The sequence below is a fragment of the Eupeodes corollae genome, chromosome 1 (genome assembly GCF_945859685.1).
Source record: "Eupeodes corollae chromosome 1, idEupCoro1.1, whole genome shotgun sequence".
Taxonomy (NCBI): domain Eukaryota; kingdom Metazoa; phylum Arthropoda; class Insecta; order Diptera; family Syrphidae; genus Eupeodes; species Eupeodes corollae.
The window spans coordinates 175,883,144-175,906,408 of record NC_079147.1 but is presented as its reverse complement, the minus strand read 5'-3'; the positions used below and the strand labels follow the sequence as shown (position 1 = coordinate 175,906,408).

The window sequence follows — 23,265 nt, the reverse complement described above, 5'->3', positions numbered from 1 at the left end:
CAGTTTCATGACCAGATTTATTTTTCAAAACTCAAATACAATGAATTAAAAATAAAAAAATCGATAATTTCCTTTAGTTAGTCAACATAAACATGTGTCATCAAAAAAGATTAACTACCTCACAAAGCCCCATCCATCAAAGTGCATACATGGCTGTGGTTCTGACGTGTCGCGAGACAAGATTTTATTAATTATTCGTTTCAAATGATTTATCGCACCCACCATGTTCTTCAAACCAAACAAAACAAATGATATGTCAACAAATTAAAATACTTTTAATTGAAAATAAAATTTAATAATGAAAGCTGACTACCTTCCAATGCTCAATGAGATACTAATGTGGGTAAGGGTATCATTTTTCTTACATCGTCCCATCAGCTGCCTATGGTATACGAGTATAGAGCCTACCTACCATTGCAATATAATTATTATTATTTTGTAATTTTTGTTTGTTTATTTTTAATTAACTAGGACACATCGAGAAAAGTCAAATGTCATCCCTCTCATAACACCAAAAGCACAAAAAGACGACATCATAAAGTTACACACATCCTTTAAGCGAAATTCCAATTGTGCACTAAAATCCAATCAGATAAAAGTTTTCTTTTTTTTGGTTATTATTTCAATGAACCAAAATGCCAGCACGAATTTTTGTCGAGAGTTGTGTTCGTCGCGTCGCCTGATGTCGTCCAATTAACACGCCGAGCATAGTTTGTCGATTTTACTTTGTTGTATTTAATAAATTCATAATAAATGAAGTTGAATCGCCATTTTCTTGAAAACACAAAGGAGCCAACTTTGAGACTTCGCTGGTGGTGATGATGGTCTTATAGTCTGGGTTAGGAAGTTTTTATACTCTTAAGCGTTCAAATTTAGCTGTTTATTAGACAAAATATATACAAGACTATTTTATTAGCTAAAATATCCAAAGTCTTAAATGATCATCAAATATGTGTTTTTTCAATATTATCCAAATTTGGCGATTTTCTTAATCAAAAATTCTTTGGTGTTAGGTGAAAAGTCTTGAGACCAAAATTTTCATTCAAGAGTTTTGATTTGGTGTAACGGTGTATTTTTCTCATTTAGTACTAAAAACTTGTGTTTAGAACAATTGCAAAATATCTTATTAATTTAATCTTTAGAAAATATAAGAAAGAAAAATGAATTAATGTCTTAAGTGATAGCCATGTAAACGTCATAATAAAAACTAGATTTAGGGTCTAAAATCAATAAAAATATAGAAATCAGGATACCATATGGATAATATAAGACAATAAAATCCCTATAACTATAATCAAGGTTAATAGAAATGTTAACCATACTTTTTGAACTATAGTAAATATCGTACCTGCTAGACGAAGTTAAGAAGGCATATTTGGTAAAAAATCATTTTACCTTAAGCTTCAAGCATTCTAATTAAGCTCGCAAAGCGAGTGCTAACTGAGTGTGAAAATAGAGACCTCTCTTATTGGGAAGGACAGATTGAAATTGTAATTTTCCCACGGCACAAAAATTCACCTCGTCATCATCAACATCCATACACTTGCAATTTCCAAAGAGGACTTGACTAGAGACCTTAAGCCCCCACAGGTTGGTTGATTTGAAATCCGAGCCAACGAAACATGAATTGACACATTTGACTAGAAAAGCTCATCATCTAAAACAAATAGCTGTGAGCGTGTACGCGCGCACTGACACAGTAGAGGCAGACAGCAGTTGGGTATAGTGGCTATAGTTGGGAATTGAACGACACATGGAAACGGGTGTCGTTGATGGCCCGTTAGCTTGTTGCAAACGTCACATATTCTGCACGCTCTATCCGTCCGTGCTGGTTGGTCTTTGAATAACCAGAGAGGAATATGGGCATAGTACAGCTATAAAATTATGTGTTTTTTCTGTTTTTGGTTTTTGATTGAGGTTTTTTCGTTTGTTGGCAAAAAAGTCTTTACGAATCATAATAAAAGTAGGCAACCTTATTAAGAAGGCGGGCGGCGCGCTGTTGATGGTTTGTTTTTTGTATTCATGAGACACATTCGGAGGCTTTGGTTTGATGGTTTTTGCGAGCAAAAGATTTTGAAACGTGATGTTAGTTTTAAAAATAGAGAAATTGATTCTTTTTTCTTTGTTTGTCCTGTTTTATTAAAAATACTTTTTTTATTCAAAATATTTTATGGTGAAATCTTTGACTTTGAAAAAATACAAAATGAACGACTTATCAAAAAAAAATAACCAATTGACCGGTTTTAAGAAAAAAGCTGTATAAGATGATAAAAAAATTCAAAATCTTGAAAAAAAAAGTTTTTTTCTTTCTGCATCAAACACGACAAAATCCAATTATTCAAAAAGATTTATGTTAAGTCCTTTCTTTACTTACACTCTTTTTAGGTGATAAATTTAATCCCTAATGGAAAACACTTCATTTTCAATACATCGTTTTTGTTTCTCTGTTTTTTCTTTTATTGTTGTTCTTTTTCTTTGGAAAAAGTTGCAGCGTGTTTAAGGATTAAAGGAGCAAATATACTGGAAAACTTCGAATTAGTCCAACAAAATAATCAAAAAGCAATACAGTTACGTTCACTTGGTTAGTGATAATAATATTATACAAGTTCAAAAGGTAAAATCACACAAAAAAGTGTTAGGAAAATCTTCAAACATTACATTCTTTTGAGAAAAAAGTTTCTAAATGGTTCACTTTTAGTGAGACCTTTCTTCTAAGAATCGGTCAGAAGAAAAATAACATAGCTTTCGCCAGATTTACCTACTCTTACAACAATTTTGTTCAGGTGGGGTATTGTGCACGGAACTTTTGAGTTCACATGTATTATTATAATAAGTTGAAGAAACATTTATTACAATTTTAGAAAAAAGAGCGTATACGCCTGAGTGTACCAAATGTGTTCTCGTAAGTGTAAGGCAGTAGACAACTTGTTAAATTTTTTTGTTACCGGAGATATATGGTATCTGTCATTACATATAATTCATAGGAAATGTACCTATACGATGCCAAATTTTGCCACGAATCCATATTTTTTAGGAATTCTATGTATATTTTTAGTATATCTTCTTATATCATGAAAAACTAAAACTAAAGAAGATTTAGAGAAAAGCATTGAAATCTTCTAACAGAATGATGAAGAGGATTTTCAGGTATCTACGTCTTGACTTAATGTGAATAAGATAGAACCAAGCCCAGTCTGTAATAATAACTTATCTATTCAAAAGAATCGACGGAACCATAGTTGTAAAAAATGCATATGTGCACTTTATGAAATTTACGATTTTGCAATAGAAGTAACGAAAAGGAACTACGTCTGAATTGATGTGCTCAAAAACTTAAGTAGTGCAAAAACTTGTAATCTTTTTAGGGATAATCTACAACAACAGTCAAAATTTTTTTTAAAAACGAGTCATAAAAAGCTCCCTTGTTTATCCATATGATTTTTTTTAAAGTTCGCGGGTACTGCATCTTGCGAGGAATTGACAAATCCTTCAAGAGTAATTCTTGTCATGAAAAAGTGCTTTCTCAAAAACTAGCCGTTCGGATTCGGCATAAAATTGTAGGTCCCTTCCATTCCTGACAACAGTACTCGCACACAGGAATGGTTGAGAGTTGTAAGTAACTAGGCCCTGGTTCACAACGGACTGTTGCGCCACCCCATTTGATTTTTTTTTTGTGTTTTAGGATTTAAGGAGAAGTAAACAAAGGACTTGGTGATGCCCGAAATTGTATGGGTTTGATCTTGAATAATAACAGATGAAAAGATTTATCAGATAAGAACAAAGAATGGAATCATATAATAATTTTATTCGCAGTCTGGGTGGAGTGTATTTTGGATATCAAAGAAGTACGTAGTACTAATATTTTACTACGTATAGCTGAGTATTTACAATTAACTGGGACCAAACAAGGATTCAAAAAATGTCTTTGCAAGAAGAAATTGTGTGTGTAGTATATAGATCCTATAAATGATTAACTATACTATGTTAAATTCACACAATGATATTTTACTATTTAGAACTATAAGACAAACATATTTGTCCGCGTAACATAAACATATTTCTCCGTGTAAACTAGGCCTCAATAGTACGTGTAAATTGATTATCGGTTGTGTTGCTGAACACCCTCATTGATCCAATCCAGAAGGAGTTTGACTTATAGACATTGAACATGACACTATTCATTACTGGACGGAGGCACCTCGTGGACGGACTACGGATATGCTACTGTGTGCCTTTAAAATTAAATGTTATGTAATTCTAAGTCTTACTCCAGATTACCCTGCTATTTTTATATATTTCTATATTTCTTTTATTTAAACACAATATTACTATTGATTCAGCATTAATTAGCAATTGTCCCCTTAAACTTTACTTAGGAAATATATACATAAATACATACATCTGAATACAAAATTAGACAAAATGAAATGAGTTCGCTTACTGGGAAAAATTTAGTGTCACTATGTAGAATGAATATTTTGCATCTTTTTAACTTCGCATTTGGAAGCTATCGATCCGATTTGTCAGACTGAACATTTTAAGATTTCTCCAAGTTTCAAGGCCGTAAGAACTAAAGCCAATGATGATATGCGTTGTCCATGTGTACGTGCGTTAAGGATAATTTTTGTCTTCAAACAACTTGAGTTTTGGAAATAATAATATCAAGATATGCGTGTTGGAATTTCCAATAAATCCAGGGGGTGGTTATATCATTCTTTAGAAAAGAGTAAAGAATTTATTTGACCCCAAATATCTCAGGAACCAAGACTTCATTTTGAATGGTTATGAACCTCAAATATTCATACAAAATGATATTACCTCCAGAACACTTTAATTGAATCAGTAAAAACGTTATTGACATCCGATATAGTTTTGAAAAAAAGAGGCTGGGATGCGACCCACACTGCTAACTTCCCATCCAGTCTGTCGATTGGTCTTGCCTAAAAGTTTATCTATATGTACTCGTATCCATTTTTACCAAACTTGCGTACTATTTTTTGTAGATTTTTTTTAATGAAAAAACGAACTGTTGGATTTTTATATAAAAATAACTGAATATCGATAACAATATTTTCTGTGAAATAAAATAAGTTTGAAGCCAATATTTTTAATTTTTGAAAAGCTATTTATATTGAAAGTAAATTTTTACCAAATATTAGAATTGTTTTTTTTTTAGAGTTTTATTTTTGGTAAAAAAACTGTCAATTCGATTTTTTTCAAAATTTGATCGAATATTGAAAACAATATTTCTTATAAGATAAAATTAGTTTGAAGTCAATATTTCAAATTTTTGAAAAGATATTTGAGTCAAAAATCAATTTTCACCAACTTTTGGTAAATTTTTTTTAGGTTTTTAATTTTTTGTACAAAAACTGTCAAATCGATTTTTTTTTCAAAATTTTACTGAATGTTGACAACAATTTTGTAGAAAGATAAAAGTTGTTAAAAGCCAATATCTACAATTTTTGGAAAGATATTTGAGTCGAAAATCAATTTTTAATAACTTTTATACATTTTTTTTTAGGTTTTTATTTTTTGTAAAAAAAACTGTAAATTCGATATTTCTCAAAATTTGTCCTAATGTTAAACACAATATTTCTTATAAGCAAAAATTAATAAGAAGCATTATCTCAAAGTTTTAAAAAGATATTTGAGTCGAAAATGAATTTTTACCAACTTTTATTCATTTTTTTAGGTTTTTATTTTTTGTAAAAAAACCGTCAATTCAATTTTTCTCAAAATTTTTTGAAATGTTGAAAACAATATTCCTTATAAGATAAAATAAGTTTAAAGCCTAAATTTCAAGTTTTTGAAAGGATATTTGAATCGATATTAAATTTTTACCAACTTTGAGTAATGTTTTTTTAGATTTTTATTTTTTATAAAAAAAACTGTCAATTAGATTTTTCTCAAAATTTTATCAGATATCAAAAACATTATTTTTCGTTGCACAAAATTGTTTTGGAGAAGAAATCATATTTAAGTCGTAAAATTTTGAAGGTGACAAATTTTTTTTTCAGTTGTATTGATTTATTTTAAAAAAACGTTATATTGATTTTTTCAAAAAATATACCTGTTTAGTATTACGTTACACTATATTATATAAAATTTAATTCAAGTCTCTAGCGTTTTTGGTTCGTAAGATATTTAGGGTTAACCAAAATTTTTACCTTTTTAACCAAAATGTTTACCTTTTTTTCAAACTGCTATGGTAAAAAAAACCACCCACGCAATTTTCTTGAGAGCCCTTTCTGCATCTTTCTGCCTTATTATCTGCATAACAAAATTTATTTGAAGCCGATATCTCTTCTGGTTCTTGAGCTATGGACAACGAAAAAAACGTCGCGAACGTACGGACGTACGAACGTACGTACACACGCACGCACAGATATCTTTTTAAAAGTCTTTTATTTCGACTCTAGGGACCTTGAAACGTCGAGAAATGTCAAAATTTTCAATTTGACAAATCGGACCCATTACAATAACTTCCTATGAGAAGTTAATAACCAAATTGACAGTTTGTCTGCAGAAAAAAAAATAAATCTTAAAAAAAGCTACTAGTTGGTTTTCGACACTTTGGAAATTGAAATTGAAAACTGAAGAGTACTTCCTAAAAATTGGTAAAATTTAATTTTTAACTCGAATATAGTGAGAAACAAATGTCAACTATACGCCCGATGATTGAAGAAAAAGTTCCGAAACGCGTCGCGTCATAAATTAAATTATAAATAAAGTTGTGAAATGTATTGTTTTAAAATAAAACAAATAATAATAACAAAATTTAAATTTTCGTTTTATATTTCATTTTTAAATTAAAAAAATATACTGTGTTTTTTCAGTCAGGTTTTAATTTTTGAAAGTTGATACTATTGAAAATTTGTCACAATTTTTTAAAGAAATTCACACCAAAACTAATTTAACATATTTTTAATGAAAATGTGTTAAAATAATATCATAAATAATTTATATTTAATTGAAATTGGAGCTTAATAAAATAAGAATTAAAGGAAAGGGGTTCGTTCGTAGATTTTGGTTAACATAGTACATATGTATGTATGTAGATCTTCGCGTGCTATGCTTAACGGTAGAAAGTTTGTTGTCGAAAGTGGCAATGTAACTTCTACCACTACATTCTTAATTAAAAACGGTCTTCAACAGGGAGCGGTGAATTCAGCATTTACACCAGCGATCTGATAGGTAGTCTTACAAAGGCAATTGCGTACGCCGACGATTTAATTGCGTACAGAACGGCCCGAAAGGTTGAGGTTATTAGAATTCTCTTGCAGCGTGATTTCGACAAGATTCAGCGATTTTGCGACGACTGGAAACTGAAAATAAATGTCCAGAAGTCGGAGACAATTCTGTTCCGGAGCCCGTTGGCTGGAGCCACGAGGGATACATGTAAGAATTGGCGCAAGATGGTCATCGTTGATCTTCACGGGCAGCCATTAGCGAGCAAAAGTGTAGTGAAGTACCTCGGTATATGGTTAGATCAGTATTTATATTTCGACAGACATATAAATGCTGCTCTGACCAGAGCCAGAAGAGCCTTCGCTCTGAAGAAACGGCTGTTTTTTAGCAGTCGGCTTGACCCCAGAGTGAAGGTAATTTGCTACATGGCCCTCATACGGCCAATGATCGTTTATGGTTGTCCTGTGTGGTTCAACGTTGCCCCTTCCCAGATGGAGAAGTTTCGGGTGTTCGAGCGGCAGTGTTTACGACTCTGTACCGGCTTATATCGAACAGCCGAATCTTCTTAAGGCATTACTATTATAACGAGGTCCTATACAACGGGGCTCAAATCAACAGAATTGACAATTTCGTGATAAAACTCGTCCGAGGTCACATTGCAAGAGCTATATCTTTGACCAACAATTTAATTTTCGGGGCGTTCTATCCGAACGACGAGTATTTTGAAAGTGCACGCTTGAGCGGGTTCATTCCACCAGAGGCATTCCAGACAGATGCGGTCTGATACAGGATAGATTGCCAGTTCCGTTAATCTACCACGTCAGACGAAGAACCGTGGATAGGCGACTCCTGTACAATCGGGACGTCATGGCTCAAGGCGGAGCAGAGCTCCTTCGGTTCAGTAGGGCTGTGTCCGAACGGGACCGAAATGATAGGGTGAAGCAGGAGAACCAGTTTTGGTGGCTTCAATCGGCCATTGATAGTGGGTAGTCGGGATGGTATTTTAAGCCTTGGCCGGCTTTTATACTTGTTTTATAGTTTTAGGGTTTAGTTTTAAGTAGAATAGGCAAAAAATAGACAACAAAATATGAAAAACAAAAATGTTAGATAGTTAGATTTGCTGCTGTGGTTGTTCTAGTTTTAAGTAGTTTATAGGTAGAATAGGTAGTTTTAAGATTTATATTAAGGACCTTATTTTAAGTAGTTTTTAAGTAAAAAAAAAGGATCTTGATATAAGTTTTTTTTCAAAATTTTCTAATAAATACAGAAATAAATAAAATATAAATTAAAGTAAAATAGATCTTAGGGCCGAAAGGCATTAGTATTAAGTGTTATAGTTTAACTTAGAGTGTCCGTATGGGATCATTACGTTAGTTGTAAGTTATGGATAATTAGGCTAGTTTTATGAATTTTTGTCTAGCTTTAAGATAGGTTTAAGAATGAATTAATAAAAATGAATTAAAAAAAAAAATATCTTCGCGTGCTGCCGATTTATTAAAATGGTAAAGTCATTTTAAGCAATTTACTAAACTTAAAATATAATTTACCAAATTTTAAACGATTTTAACATCTCACTATGTCTCAACATTTTGCTGGAGTAAAAATCGCGGAATGGCTAGTTTAACTTTCAGTAATTTGCAGTGGATGTAATGGCTTAGTATTAAGTTGGATATTTCAATTACTATAGGTTAGTTTATGTTTATTTGCATGAACTGTCAGTGTTCATGCATGTTTGGATACGTTTTTTTGATAAAAGAAAACTAGCAAAATACAAGTTGGAGACACAATAAGGTTTTAACCCTTAACAGCTGGTTGCTTAAAAAATATTTCGCCATAGTTATAAATGTTTGGTAAAATAAAAAAAATGCCTCTTGTTAACTTCCTTTGGGAAGTAATTGTAATCAGTCCGTTTTGGTGAATTGAAAAATTTGAAATTTCTTGACGTTTCAAAAGCCTTAGAATCTGAATCAAAGATTTTTTGCAGAGATGTGCGTGTGCACGTACGTTCTTTTGTTTGGAAAGGACTTTCAAAAATATTGAGTGGATGTTTTTTTACTACGACTTTAATAAAATTGTATATTCTATAATGTGACGTAATGACAAACTAGTATAAATTTGGAAAAAAAATGTCCAAACAAAAATTAAAATTAAATATATGTATGTCATGTGGAATATTTTACGAACTTTAAAATAGTTTCATGCAACGAACTATAACTTTTCTTACATCGGATATATTTTTGAACATTTTTTACAGTTTTTTTAATAATAAGAACCTAAGCAAACATTATTAAAAATTGGTAAAAATTCATTTTCGTATCAAATATCTCACAAAACTTGTAAAAACTGATGTTTTATTTTCGAAATCATGTCAATAAACTTAAATATTGACTTCAAATTGATTCCATTCTGTGTAGAATTTCTTTTTTTACGTAAAAAATTGGTTTGCGAAAAATCCATTTTTTATTTTTCATATACGAAATAAAAAACTAATAAAATTGTAATCAATCTATTTTATTATGTGCAAAATATTGTAGCTAACTTTAAGCTAATTTTTTAGCAAAATTCAATTGACAAATTTGTTTAACAAACACGAAAATCCACAAAACAACAAAACACTAATAAGAAAAGTTTCCGACTCAAGTATTAGGAAAACAAAGAAAGATTACGACCTCAAATTTTATTATCTAACACAAAATAATGTTACTAATAGTTTTGTTAAGGTTTTAGACAAATCACTAGATGGGATGGGAAGTTATCAGTGTTGGTCGCATCCCAGACTTTTTTTTATTTCGATTTAATATCGGACTTTGGTGCACTTAAAAGCATCTGGCCCTTATTTATGAAAATTAAATTGTATTTCCCATTTCATGAGACACATAAATATTTTCCACGCTCTTGCTTCAAGGAAAATTAAATCAAAGTATTGAGTGTCTTCAATCCAGCGCACTGAGTTGTAATATAATCAGCTTAAGTTTTTGTCCTCTTAATGTCTCAGTAAATCTTCTGTATTGAACTGTGTAGTCTTTTTTCCTATGCTATATTTTCGAATTATAACAAAAGAAGAAAACACATCAACGAGACACCATTGCCACCTTCACGATAAATATATACATCCATTATTAAACCTATATCAAACCTTATCAAAATGATGGACTAAATGAATAAACCGGAATTGGCATCAATAACAATACAATTCCCGCAGTCATGTAATAATCATTGATCTATGAAAAAGAATATACAAAGGAAACAAAATCACATTGTTTACTTGCAAATTGATGTCCATTTAACCAGAAATAAGAAAAAAGAAAAATCACACCTCCTCCTTTCCTTCCTTCCTTCCTTCCTTCCATACGTTTTATTTTGCTGCCTTCCTAGCCAGACATCAGACAGGAGAGCTTTTAAATGGTTCTATCGATCCTCTTTTTTTCTGTGGAATTGAATAAGTATAATGCTGTTTATGTTTGTCCGTATTTTGACCCACTTCCGGATTAAATTCGGCCTCGAATTTAATGTTAACGGTATCCGTTTCAAGGATATTCATCCACCTCGCACCGCCACCATCTTCCCACGCAAAAATCAATTTCTATTTATTTTTTGCTGAAGTGGTTGGGTTGCAAAAAGGAAGTTTCATACTATCAGACACTCTCACTCCAAAATGAAATGGACTTTTGGTTGTTTATTATGTCTCCCGGAAGGTCTCCCCCGTATACCCGCATACATATATCTTTGAAATACCTTATCCTGGAGGGTGAATTCTAATTTACAAAAGTAAATACAGAGTCAGAAGTGCTACACTGCAGTAAAAGTATTCAAGGAACTAAAACAAAAGATAAACAAACAAATTGAACTAAAGGGGTACTCACAAATTTACAACTTCCGCTGGTATATCCAATGGCACGGTCAGCATATCCAGGCCCCTGCATGCAAGAGATATGCGGTCCATTCGCCCATGGCAGTGGCATTTCCTTGCTATCCACGACTCACAGATGTTATGCACAGTTCTTTCGGTGGTCGCTTGTTGGGGGGTTGTTTTATCGGTGACAGCATTGTCACTCCGGCTGCCGGCTCCAGCCCCGGCCACGCCCCCACCTCCGCCACCATGATACTCTTGCAAAGTCTTTTCGTACAAAAGCTGAGCTTCGCGTTCAGAATCGAACGATGGCAGCATAATATTTTCACGTATCACATTTTCACTCATACCTTTTATTTTGATGTTCTTCAATATTCTTACGGTGCTATTTCTACTACTTTTACTACTATTAATACTTTTATTGGCCGCCTTGGCTGGGTAGACGGCCCAATTCAATGGCGGCGGTGTTTTAACTGGCGTTACTTGTGTTTCTGGAGATGGAGATGGTGGTGGAGTTTTTGTTGTTGCTTTTAGTGCTGCCATTGTTCGACCAGTGTTGCCATCGCTTTGTTTTCGATCGTATTCAGTGTTACTTTTAGAATCTGCAGTTTTTACGAATTGGATTTGTATATGGAGCAGACACATAACTAGAACAAATATAACAGAATCTTTCAGAAGAAACCAGCTACGCGTTCGAAAGGCACGCCCTTTCCGACCGGCCATTCCTTTTTTGGTGGTGTTTTTGTTTGTTAATTATTGTCGTTTAAGCGATTCATTCGGAATGGAATTTATATTTGGGGGTGTCTTTTTTTAAATTGATGACAAGGTGATTAGATGTTGTTCATTATATTTAATGTGGTCATCAGGGTATTTTTGTGTGGTGTGCAGAACATTAGTCATGGTTAGAAGTTTGACGTTTGACGTCTTTGTGACAGCTTCTTCATTTATTGTGAATTATTCCCTTGGGTGACTGATGACAGTTGAAACTAAAAGAAAAATAAAGAAAGCAAGTTTAATGGTAAGGCTATATTAAGGAATTAATTTTTGTATTTAAAATAATAAGGCTTGCCATCTCAAGGGTTTTATTGCTTTCGAAAATCAATGAGTTTGGAGTTTTGGATTAAGAATTAATGATTGGAGTGAGTAAAATGGTAATTTGTCTTTCTTCAGATATTAACCAAGAACACGAAAAAATAATGCAGCATAAACATTTTGAAATTGATCTTTTGATACTGGTTTAATAAAAATAGCACTTTCGGGATTATTTCGGTAAAATTTCCTTGAAGAGTTAGCTTTGAGCTTTCATAAAACACTTTCTATCATTTAATTCAAATTAAATGTTTTAAATATAATGAAACGATTTCGTAACGTCCTAATTAAAACCAGTTGTTCACTTAATTTTGGTCGAAAACTCAACAATTTGTGGTCTACAACAACGACTCTCTCTTTCGCAGACAACGGCGATTATGTTGCTTTTGGTCCCCGTGGGTGTAAACTTTTGGAAAAACCTACCAGAGTTATAGGGTTCAATCACTGCATGCATGTGCCAACTATTGTTTTTTAATGGGTAATGCTACTTTCAATACTTATGGTGCTTCCCAGCCTCATATTACACTATAGAAAAAACTAGACAGACTCTTCTAAATTAACCTTGAAGAGCTTAAATATATTCCTAAAAGCAGACTATTAGGCTTCACCTAAACATCTAATTGACTAGAATAAAACAACCCCTTACATCATAGGTTTTATCACTCTTTTAGGGAAGTTCAATATTTCAGGGTATCACATTGTTATCAATCGCCAGCCCTGACCTATGGGTACTACCTTTTGCAAAGAATTGATGAATCCCCCAGAAATAATTCTTGACATGATCAATACTTTTTTAAAACAGCTGTTTATATTCGGCATGAAAAATGTAGGTCTTCTCTATCTGAATGGTTAAGCCTTGTAAGTTACTACCGCATGGTTCTATACGAGATATTGTGCAACCTAATTTGTTCTTCTGGCAATCCCCTCGTTGAGATGATTTTTGTGAAAGGAATAGACACCTAGATTAAACAAATTTTTTGTACAACTCTTGGCCATACTTTAGACACTCACAAAAACTTTCAAAAATCAGTTGTTTAAATCTTCAATTTCTTTGAACCAAAAGAATGTCTTTAAAGTCGGTGGCGTTGCGTTGTCTAAGTAACGTGCATTCTGTGACATCAGAATCTAATGTTTCCTTTCCAAAACGGTCCAATACGATCTCCTCTTCTATGTAGTATTTAAAAGATAAAAAAGTTTATTTTTTCCAAATCAACTTATCGCCCGCTGTCGTTCGTCACCACTCCATTCATGTCGTTGAGAAGTTTTGCGGCCACTAAGTCCTGGGGCTACCCCATTATAATTGTAAATTTATATTGATGGTGGTAGAGCTTGGCGTAAGTTGAACAACACAAGCTCAATGTGTCAGCTTCTTAATGGCTTACACACATGTTGGCGGCAGCGCGCGCGGCTCAACAACGCACGCATCATCAGGCAAGTGATTTTTTTTTGTAAAGTTTTTATATTGTTTCAGTATAAATATGGTCTCAAAAGCCTTAAAGAGCCTATAAGCAATGAGTGCTCCCAATACCCTAGAGACCCATAGAGAGCGTATCTTTCATCTGAATCCCAATTGATTATCTTTTGCTGGCTTTGGTTTTTAAGGCATGTCGAGTCGATTGTCAGTCGTTTTAGTTAGGTCGACCTTAGGCTTTTAAGGTTTTGTTTTTTGCTAAAAAGTTCGTGTAGCTTAAAGCATTTTTTTAAGGTACTCAAACTTTTTGGCATTTCTTTTGAGTAGACTCAAGTGAAATCATCTTTAAAGTGATGATCAAAACTTTTCAGATCTTGAAGTGAATTGTTATTAATAGTGCGAACTTTTAAAACGTGAATCACTATACCTGCAGCAAAATTATCAAGTCGGCCCCGTATCATATGTAGACAAGTATGTACTTTGTATACGTATGTAATGTTATGTCGATTCGGATGCCCATCGGCGACATTTCGGACTTGATGTGACGTATCCACAGGTGTGTTTAATTAAGAAACTTGTTCTCGATTGATTTGGGGGATCAGATTGGGCACCTTTTGCGCAAAGTAACATGTGGGCAATGCTTCTCTACATTTCATACGAAACCTATAAACGCGGTGCGGGTCTCTCAAATCTGCCTGTCTTTCTGTCTGTTATACGTTCCCAAAATGCAGCGTTCGTAGGTAAATTGTTGTCTTGTTTAAATACTGTATAGCCAGCATGCCGGCTATAGACCGATGTTGTCGATGTTGCCATCTATAAAAAAGGTTGCATAATTATTTTGTAGTGCGCGCAAAACATACCTATTTTGTTTTTCTCTTAAAAAGTTGCATACATATATTGACCGCGTATAGGTACCAAGTGTGTTTTCAACCTAATGGAAATGTTTTTAAATTTTAGTTGATGCAGAATTCTTTCAATTAAGACAGGGTGTTAAGTGTTTAGTGTTAAGGAGGTTATTTTATGTATATTTTTGGGGGACTTTATGTCAGATCGTTGTCAATTTGTCGTGTTAATGTTAAATGATTTTAATGTAAAGTTTAAAGTTTTCTGGAGCGCAATGTTCATGCATAATGAATGAATGACAACATGTATCTGAATCTGTGCCGCGATTTCAAAGAAATTAGTTTTTATTTTTATTTAAATTAACGAGGATTGAACTAAAAAACAACAGATTAAAAATAATGTTTTTTTTATTTGCTGAATTCAATTGAACACGAGGCCGTTTTGAAGTGGGAAAACATTTTGTTTTTACACAAAATATGTTAATTGGATATAAGGATTAAAATAGTTTTGTGTCAGCTACGCATAATTATTACCTTTTAATAACCTATTTTTTAGGTTGCTTTTTTAATTATCAGTTGTTGTTTTGACCAGTTTTTCAATTTAATGTTTTATCGCAAGTAAGATGTGCTATTAGCCTCAAAAACATTATTTAGTTAAATTTTGTAACAGTTTTGTTAAGAATACATTTAAAAATTTTGTATGAAGTTATGTAGTTGTATACATACATTAAATGTTAAAAAGAATGACAAGATGCTGGATAGGCTTAAAGAAGTAAGAAATGTATGCAATCGATAAATTGAGGTATAAGCTAGTTTTTACGAAGAGGTTTCCGAAATGCTTATGCTGGGGAGATTGATGGGCGTAGAAGCCTTTGGGTACACATATGGATGGATGGAAGTTGTTGATGATGCTGAAGGTGATGATGAAGGTTAGGTTAGGTTAACGTGGCTGCGGATTTAGAATCCACACACTTAGGCCAAGAGAAAGGCCCGTTGTGATACCACATGAATCTAGAGAATTACTTCTAACTAGTCGAACCATTTTGAGCTTTTTATAAAGCGAAGAAGATATTTGATATCCTTTTTAGCTAGTTCACTGGGATTATCAAAAGAGTAGTCCCCCAGATGAAGTTTGCGTCTGAGTGAAAGAGCAGGGCAAGTGCATAAGAGATGAGAGATTGTTTCCTCTTCTTCTTCGTCCATACAGCTCCTACAGAAGTCATTTGATGCTACGCCAAGTCGTATTGCGTGTCTGCCTAGACAGTGTCCCGTAAGGACACCTATTAGGTGATGATGAAACTATTGAGAAGTATTTTTGGTAGGATTTTATTAGTTGTAAAGAAAGGCTGTTAACTGTCAACATCTTTAGAAGGTTTGAGTCGAAAATCAATTTTAACGAATGTTAGCGTTTAAAACTATATCAGTCAAACTTCATTTCCTTGCCATGAAATTTTCCATTACTATTTCAGACTTTTGCAGCTATATTATTATTGGTAGGGACATTATCTTCCCGTAGTCCAAAGAAACTTTCCTTACAAGACTCCGAAATGTGACTAAAAAATGTTAACCATTTACGTCGTGACTTTAAACTATGTCAATGGTTCCGTTACATCAGGCGGGGTTGCTTATTACATAGTGGCGTTGACTGGGAGAAGAACAATATTGGTCAAACATTCTTTCTTTTTTTTTATTTTCGTACCGCACAGTTAACATACCGAGATTTTATATTTTTCAACGATATTTTCTGCTGATTTATTAATTTGTATATAGAATTTAGATAATAATATTTTTAAGTAAGAATTTTGAAGGAAAATACAAATAAAACCTTCAACTCAAGTTGAAAAGGACGGGTACATTTTGACACAAATAAATTTAAGTTTTCTAAACTTTTGTTTAATAGTACCATATTTAAAAAACGGTTGGTATAATTATAATTGATAAATATATTTTAATATATTAGTAATTTGTTAGTAAGAATTAACAAATTGTTAAAAAATAAATGAATTAAAAAATAAATAAATAAATAAAATAATTAAATGAATAACTCAGTAAATTAATAAATAGTTAAATAAAGACAAACAAAACATAAATAATGAACATATAGAAAATAAATTAATAAATTAACAATTTAAAGAGTAATATTTAAACAAAGGTACAAATAATTATAACTAACAAAAACATGTCGGAAAGATGGTTAGTGAATCAATTGATTTATAAGCGGATTTTCAGAGATTTCATAATTTTGCAAGAAGCTGTTAGACAGTTTATTGATTCTTAGAAAAATCAACCCAAATTTTGCATTCTCATGTAAACTAATGGTGGTATGATATCGTGAAATGTTAAGTATCAATTTTAGAAGCTTGTTTTGTGGTACATGCAGTTTTTTAAGATGACATTTTGCACATTAACCCCAAACCTGGCTTCTATCCAAAAGAATTGGTTCGAATACTATATTTTAAATCATCATTTTACTGTCGTTTCTAAGACAGGACTTTCTATTTATAAAAGAGTTCTAGCATTATGTTCTCTGAAAGTCAGTTTTCGATCTAAGTAAATACCAAGATATTTTACACTTGGTTCCCATTCGACATTTACACCATTAACGGTAAGTTGATTGTTTTGTAGGTAACATGATTATCTTTTTCTACTGAAAAAAATATGGCTTGCAGTTTGTCAGCATTCAGTTTAACTATATATTTAGTGTAGTAATTAGTCATCAATTCTATCGCATTTTTCAAATTTTGCTCAATGGTAAGAATAAATGAATGCCTTAAAAAGATGCCTGTATCATCCGCAAATTTGGTTATCTGGCAACCTGGTAATCTAGGAATGTCTGAAGTATAAATATTGTACAGTAAAGGACTTAATACTGATTCTTGCGGCACACCATAGTTGACTTGGAAACAGTTAGACGAATAGTTGTTGATTAAAACACTAAAGTAACGATTGTGTAAAAAACTTTGGATAATTTTTACAAGATACGAAGGAAACCTGAAATATGCCATCTTGTCAAATGCCTTTTCAATATTAAGTAGAATATTCCCATTCGATTTGCCAAGATATCGTTTTTTCTTAATATGTTCACAGACTCTTAATACCAGTTGAGTAGTACTGTTATGCGTTCTGAATCCAAATTGTTCTTTGGGAAATATCTGAAGCTCATCAACGATGCGTAATATTTTACATTTAATAATTTTTTTCGAAAATTGGCTTAATTTGTTGGGACGGTTTTCCATGTTTAGAAATCGGTATTACCTTTGCATATTTCCATTTCAATGGAAAATATTGCGTTTTTAGACAGACGTTTATCAATAATTTAAGAAATTCGAGCCCTGCTTTCGGTAGTTTTTAAGATATCCGTTTTTCATGCTGTCGAGTCCATCAGATTTTTTGACTTTTAAGTCTGAAACTAGGTAGTTGAAATCCTCCATGTATATAAACTGATCCATGGAAGTTTCAGTGATTTGTGAGTGAACTGTATTTGCTGTTTCACTTACTAGCATTTGGTTGGATCATCACTAAGGTGTTGAGATACACAATGATTTTTCATAAAGTTTGTTGCAAAGACATTGGGTTTTGTTAAACAACTTCATCATTATTTTGAAGGTAAGTTATTTGTCTGTTTTTATTTTTAATAATTTTTGCTATGTTCCGGAAAGATTTTGCATTCTTTTCCAACTTACTAAGTTCTCATTCCAATTTGTATTTCTAAATTTATTTATTTCCTCCGCAATCTTTTTGTCATAAAAATTAAATGGAAATACTTGTTGCATGTGGCTAGGAACAGATCCCAGATGTTTAGCAGATAGATAAGGTATCCGATTTCCTATTTTTAGAGTCGTGCATATAAGAGAGCGGCTGATCCAAAACTGCTAAGGTTATAAAAAAAATCCAAACTTAACAAGAATTTATACTATGTTTATGTCGGTACCTGACAGAACAGCTGTGTGGACAACAAAAAGGGTATCAAATTTGTATACTTTTTGATAAAAATTCGGAGAATTATTAAAATTCTAAATTTTAGTTTACAATAATTTTGGAGCTTCAAATCTAAATGGTTGTTTACTTTTTGGGAACAGATGAAAGTTTTTTTTTCAGCTATCTTGATTTAACTACATACAACTCGTTCAATAAATTATCTAAATGTCTCCTATCCAGAATAGCTTATATCCAACACACGATTGAAAGCAGCCAATATGTTTTTGAAAAGCGCCGTCGTTGCATGTATATGGCATAGCTTGTACTTAAAATTGAAAACTTCTCAAAAAAGGGGCTATTCGAAATAAGGACTCTTATTGAAAAACCGTTTACTATTATTTTTTTTTAAATGGTCAGATAAAAAACGTTTTTAAAATTTTAACAGAAACGTCACTTTTGGAAGTATAAAATTACTTTGAAGGTAATATCTATCTCTGTTCGTAAAATATAAGATCTGGCAAATATTTTTTTTTTTCGGACAAAGCTGTCAAATATATTTTCTTTAAATGTTGACAGATGTCAAAAACGGCATTCTTTTTTACTTTAGGTAATATCATGTTTTGTTCATAAAACATTCGAGCTAACATTTGTAAATTCTAGGAAAATACTAAAAATTATAGAGGTCGGATGGATGCGGACTCTGCCGTTTGCAGTCCCTGACGCACTTTAGATTTTATGCAAAACTCAATTTTCAGCTATTTTAATAAGGTTTTTGAATATTATAATGCAGAATATAAACTATTTAATACTTTTTTATAAAAATAAAACAACAGATTTATAGATTTTTTCTATTCTATTTAAAAATATTGCGTATAACCTAATAGTTATACAAATTCTGCAGTGCGTCTAATAATATGGCCAGGGATTGTACCCGTTTGGGTTCACTAAAATTGTTAAGATTCCTTCTATTGCTGTCAAATAATTTAAATGTATACTAAAATTAACCGAGTTTTAATTTTGTTAAATTAAAAAAAAAAGCTTCAATAAATATTTGTTTATCCGACAACATTTATGTATATATTTTTCTCGAATCAAATACCTTCCCCTGATATAAAAGAGAATTGATTTTAATATCAGTAAATTCACAATATACTTTAAATTTAAATAGATGAGTAGTTCAGGTACAAGATACTGAAGTTGTTTATCATGGTTCAAAAATAAGTTTCCAAAGTAACCAAATGCTTTTTATGTGACAGTGATAAAAATGGAAATATTACTTATAATAATTTAAGTGGAAGACAAATGTTTTTTTTTCTGTTTAACTTGACATGATTTTGATTCAGATTCAAAAAAGATATTGATTTACAATATTTTTTGTTATTGCAAATATTATATAGGTAAATGCTTTCAGAAAGGACTTTCTAAGAAAAGTATTCTCTTATTTTAAAATCTTCTTTGATTTATTGATAAAGACTTCCGGAAATCCGGAAATTATTTTAAATAAGACATTCAATCTTTCAATACGAGCCTGGACAATATATACGTATGTCGTATACATACAATTAATACAAAATCTATGTATGGGACTGTCATGCAAGGTGTTCTGCCTTTACCACCTAAGGTTTTTTTTTACGTTTACTGACTTTTGTGAGGATTAGATGAATCCTTTAAGAGTAATTCTTGTCATGAAAATTGCTTTCTCAAATTAGCCGTTTGGATTCGGTACACAAGAATGATTGAGAGTTGAAAGTCACTAGAACCCGATTCTCTACGGACTGTTGCGCCTCATAATGTATTATAATGGTGTGTGTTTCACAGGTTGTGCTCTCCTTGATTTTCTATTTGAGAAGATGTGGGTCCACACATCTAAAATTAAGAGATTCATTTTAAAATCCATATTGTGGCCATATTGTTTCTTTTGCTTTCTGTAATATTTTCTTTCAGTAAGTCAATAAAGACAAATCATCATGGCAAGTATAACAAAGTTTAGAAACATATTCAAATGATACAACTTTACTATCAAAATTTGTGTTTTCTACTAGTAACGATGCGCACATTGTTCCCTTTCTATCAGGTTATCAGCTACATGGTAGTCCTATCAAGTCGACTAATAAAAGTTCGTTGCATACAAATAAAGTTACTGTTTGGTGTGAATTTTGGGCTCGAGCGGCATCGATTGATGCTGGCCAAGCCATCATTGTCAACAGCGATGCTATAAAACCTTAAAACAAAATTGACATGATACGTTGCAGATCTGAAACATCGTGATAAGGAAATCATTTCAAAAAACTTGAATAAATCTTTGCTTAATTCAGCTTTATAGGTTAAATATATGCATTCTTAGTAAGCTCACCAAACTAAAACATATAACCTAGAATTGTGTATAGTTCAAAGGTTTAAGACCAACAAAGTTACACTAACTCCATTAATGTAAATTCTCTTTTAATAATAATACTAACTATAAAAATGTAATTTCGAGTTTTCAACTACAACCAGTGATTTCCTTTTTCCACTTTAATCTGCTTCTGGAAATACAATAAGTAAAGTTGATGTTATAAAAATAATAACGATAATAGGCCACTAAAAAATATTAATAGCCACATGCAAGACTAAATCGAAGCAGCATCCATATCCCTGTAAAATTGTTCATGCTGTAGACATGGAGTATGAATGAGAGGAACTTTGTTGGTTTTATATGCAATTTCGAGTTCAAGTAAAACATTTTGATGTAATTACCTATTAAATAGGTAAAAGCGGATCATGACTTTTAGTAAGGAGGGGTCACACCTTTAACATTAGGACGAGTTTTTGGACACCCTCCTTAGATTTTTTTTTCAATGTTATGTAAAGAAGGTTGATAAAATTAAAATAACATTATGTGTTTCTTAACCTTACATTTACATATTTCAAGGGCTTAAGTAACAAATTTAGTTATTTGATTTTTTCAACAAGTTATGGTCTAACTATTTAATTTATATAAAAGCATTCCAAAATTCCAACAGTTTTCTAAACAGACCCTACTTAAGAGCTAAACTAAAATTGTACAGAGGGGTTTTGGGAGCATTTCAAGCAGAAATGTTGGTACAAAATAATATGTAAAGCGTGATTGGAATTGTGTTCTTGGTCCATTCTTTAGCTAAAAGTTAAACTTTAGCCACAAAGTCGAAACCACTAAAATACAAATTTAATTTTTATTTATAATAAATAAATAATAAAAAATACAATTTCAGTCATATCCACTGACGTTATACAATTAAAATTAAATTCAAGGGAATTATTACGAAAATAAAAAAGATATGCTTCCATTCTGGTAGATTAAATTGCATTTTAATGAGATTTTTAACTTCCCATAGGAAGTTATTGTAAGCATTCCAATTTATCAAATTGAAAACTTTGACATTTCTCGAAATTTCAAGGTCGTTAGAGTCTTAATAAAGAGAGATGTCTGTACGTGCGTGTTTACGTAGGTTCGTACATACGTCCGTATGTCCGTATTTACGTTTTTTTATAAACCCAAAAAACTGAAAAATATATTTGTCACTTAAAAAATTTTACGAACAAAAACTAATTTTATCTTTAAAACAATTTTGTGCAACGAAGAGAAACTTTTTCAACATCTGGTAAAATTTCGAGAAAAATCACAGTGACAGTTTTTCTTGCAAAAAAAATAAAAATCTAGAAAAAAATAACAAAAGTTAGTAAGAATTTATTTTCGACTTAAATATCTTTTCAAAACTTTGAGATATTGGTTTTAAACTAATTTTATCTTTTTAAAAATATTGTTGTCAACATTCGATACAATTTGAGAAAACTCGAATGAACAGTTTTTTTTTAATAAAAATTAAAAACCTTAAAAAAAAACAGTACCAAAAGTTGGTAGAAATGGATTTTTGACTCAAAATCTTTTCAAACATTTGCGATATTGCCTTCAAATTAATCTTATTTTATAAAAATTATTTTTTGAAGGTTCGATAAAATTGAGAGAAAAATTGAATTGACAGTTTGTTTTATTAAAAATAAAAATCTAAAAAAGCATTACTAAAAGTTTGTAAAAATTGATGAATATAGTTTTTAAATCAAATATCTTTTTAAAAATGTGAGATAATGGCTTCAAATTAAGTTTGTTTTATAAAAAAATTGTTTTCAACTTTCAGAAAATTTTGAGAAAAATGAAATTGACAGTTTTTTAACAAAAAAATAAAAAAAACATTAGTAAAAATTGATTTTCGACTCAAATATCTTTTTAAAAAATTCTCAAAGCCACAGTCTAATTTTAATTTTATCTTATAAGAAATATTGTTTTTAACATTCTGTTAAATTTTGAGCAAAATCGAATTGTTATTTTATAAAAAATTAAAACCTACAAAAAATAGTACAGAAATGCAACTAAACTTGATAAAAATTAGTTTTCGACTCAAAATCTCCTTAACAAAACTAGATTTTGAAGTAAGACTATTTCATTACATGCAAAATATTGTTGGTAATTTTGAAATTTTTGAAGAATAATTCAACTGACGACCTGCAAACCTTTTAGCAAGACAAATCGGGGTATGAACGGTGTGTGTCGCATCCCAGCCTCCAGACCCCTCTTTCAACTGGGCCCAGGCCCAGGGCCCCGCAATCACCAGGGGCCCCCACATTGCTGAAACATTACTTGACCTCTATTGGTCTATTTTCAAGGAAAAAGAATATTTCGATACAATTTTAGATGCATAATGAATTATCAGAATTCGTACTTTACTTGCTGAACAATTTAAATCACGTTCCCTACTAAATTATATGTACATATGTGGATCCGAGAAAAGGAAGAAATCTAAACAACAGAAAGAATTAATTGAAAAATTACCAAAACTGACATCGTATTTCACTTCAATTGCAGGAGAAACGTCTGCAAGTAATTAATAATCAAAACATTAATCCCTACACTTATCTACACTTTACTGAAAAGGGGACTTACATAGTCA

At 31.6% G+C, this 23,265-nt stretch overlaps 1 protein-coding gene across 2 annotated transcripts in view; it reads right to left on the bottom strand.

The window, feature by feature from the left end:
• Nucleotides 1-23,265, bottom strand: part of LOC129938399 (leucine-rich repeat-containing G-protein coupled receptor 5A) — a 94,947-nt gene that overhangs the window by 33,585 nt on the left and 38,097 nt on the right. For both annotated transcript variants that reach the window (XM_056045934.1, XM_056045935.1), the window contains exon 2: nucleotides 11,055-12,027. In XM_056045934.1, coding sequence (XP_055901909.1) covers nucleotides 11,055-11,764 — 710 coding nt within the window. In that variant the 5' untranslated portion in view covers nucleotides 11,765-12,027. The remainder of the gene's footprint in view (nucleotides 1-11,054; nucleotides 12,028-23,265) is intronic.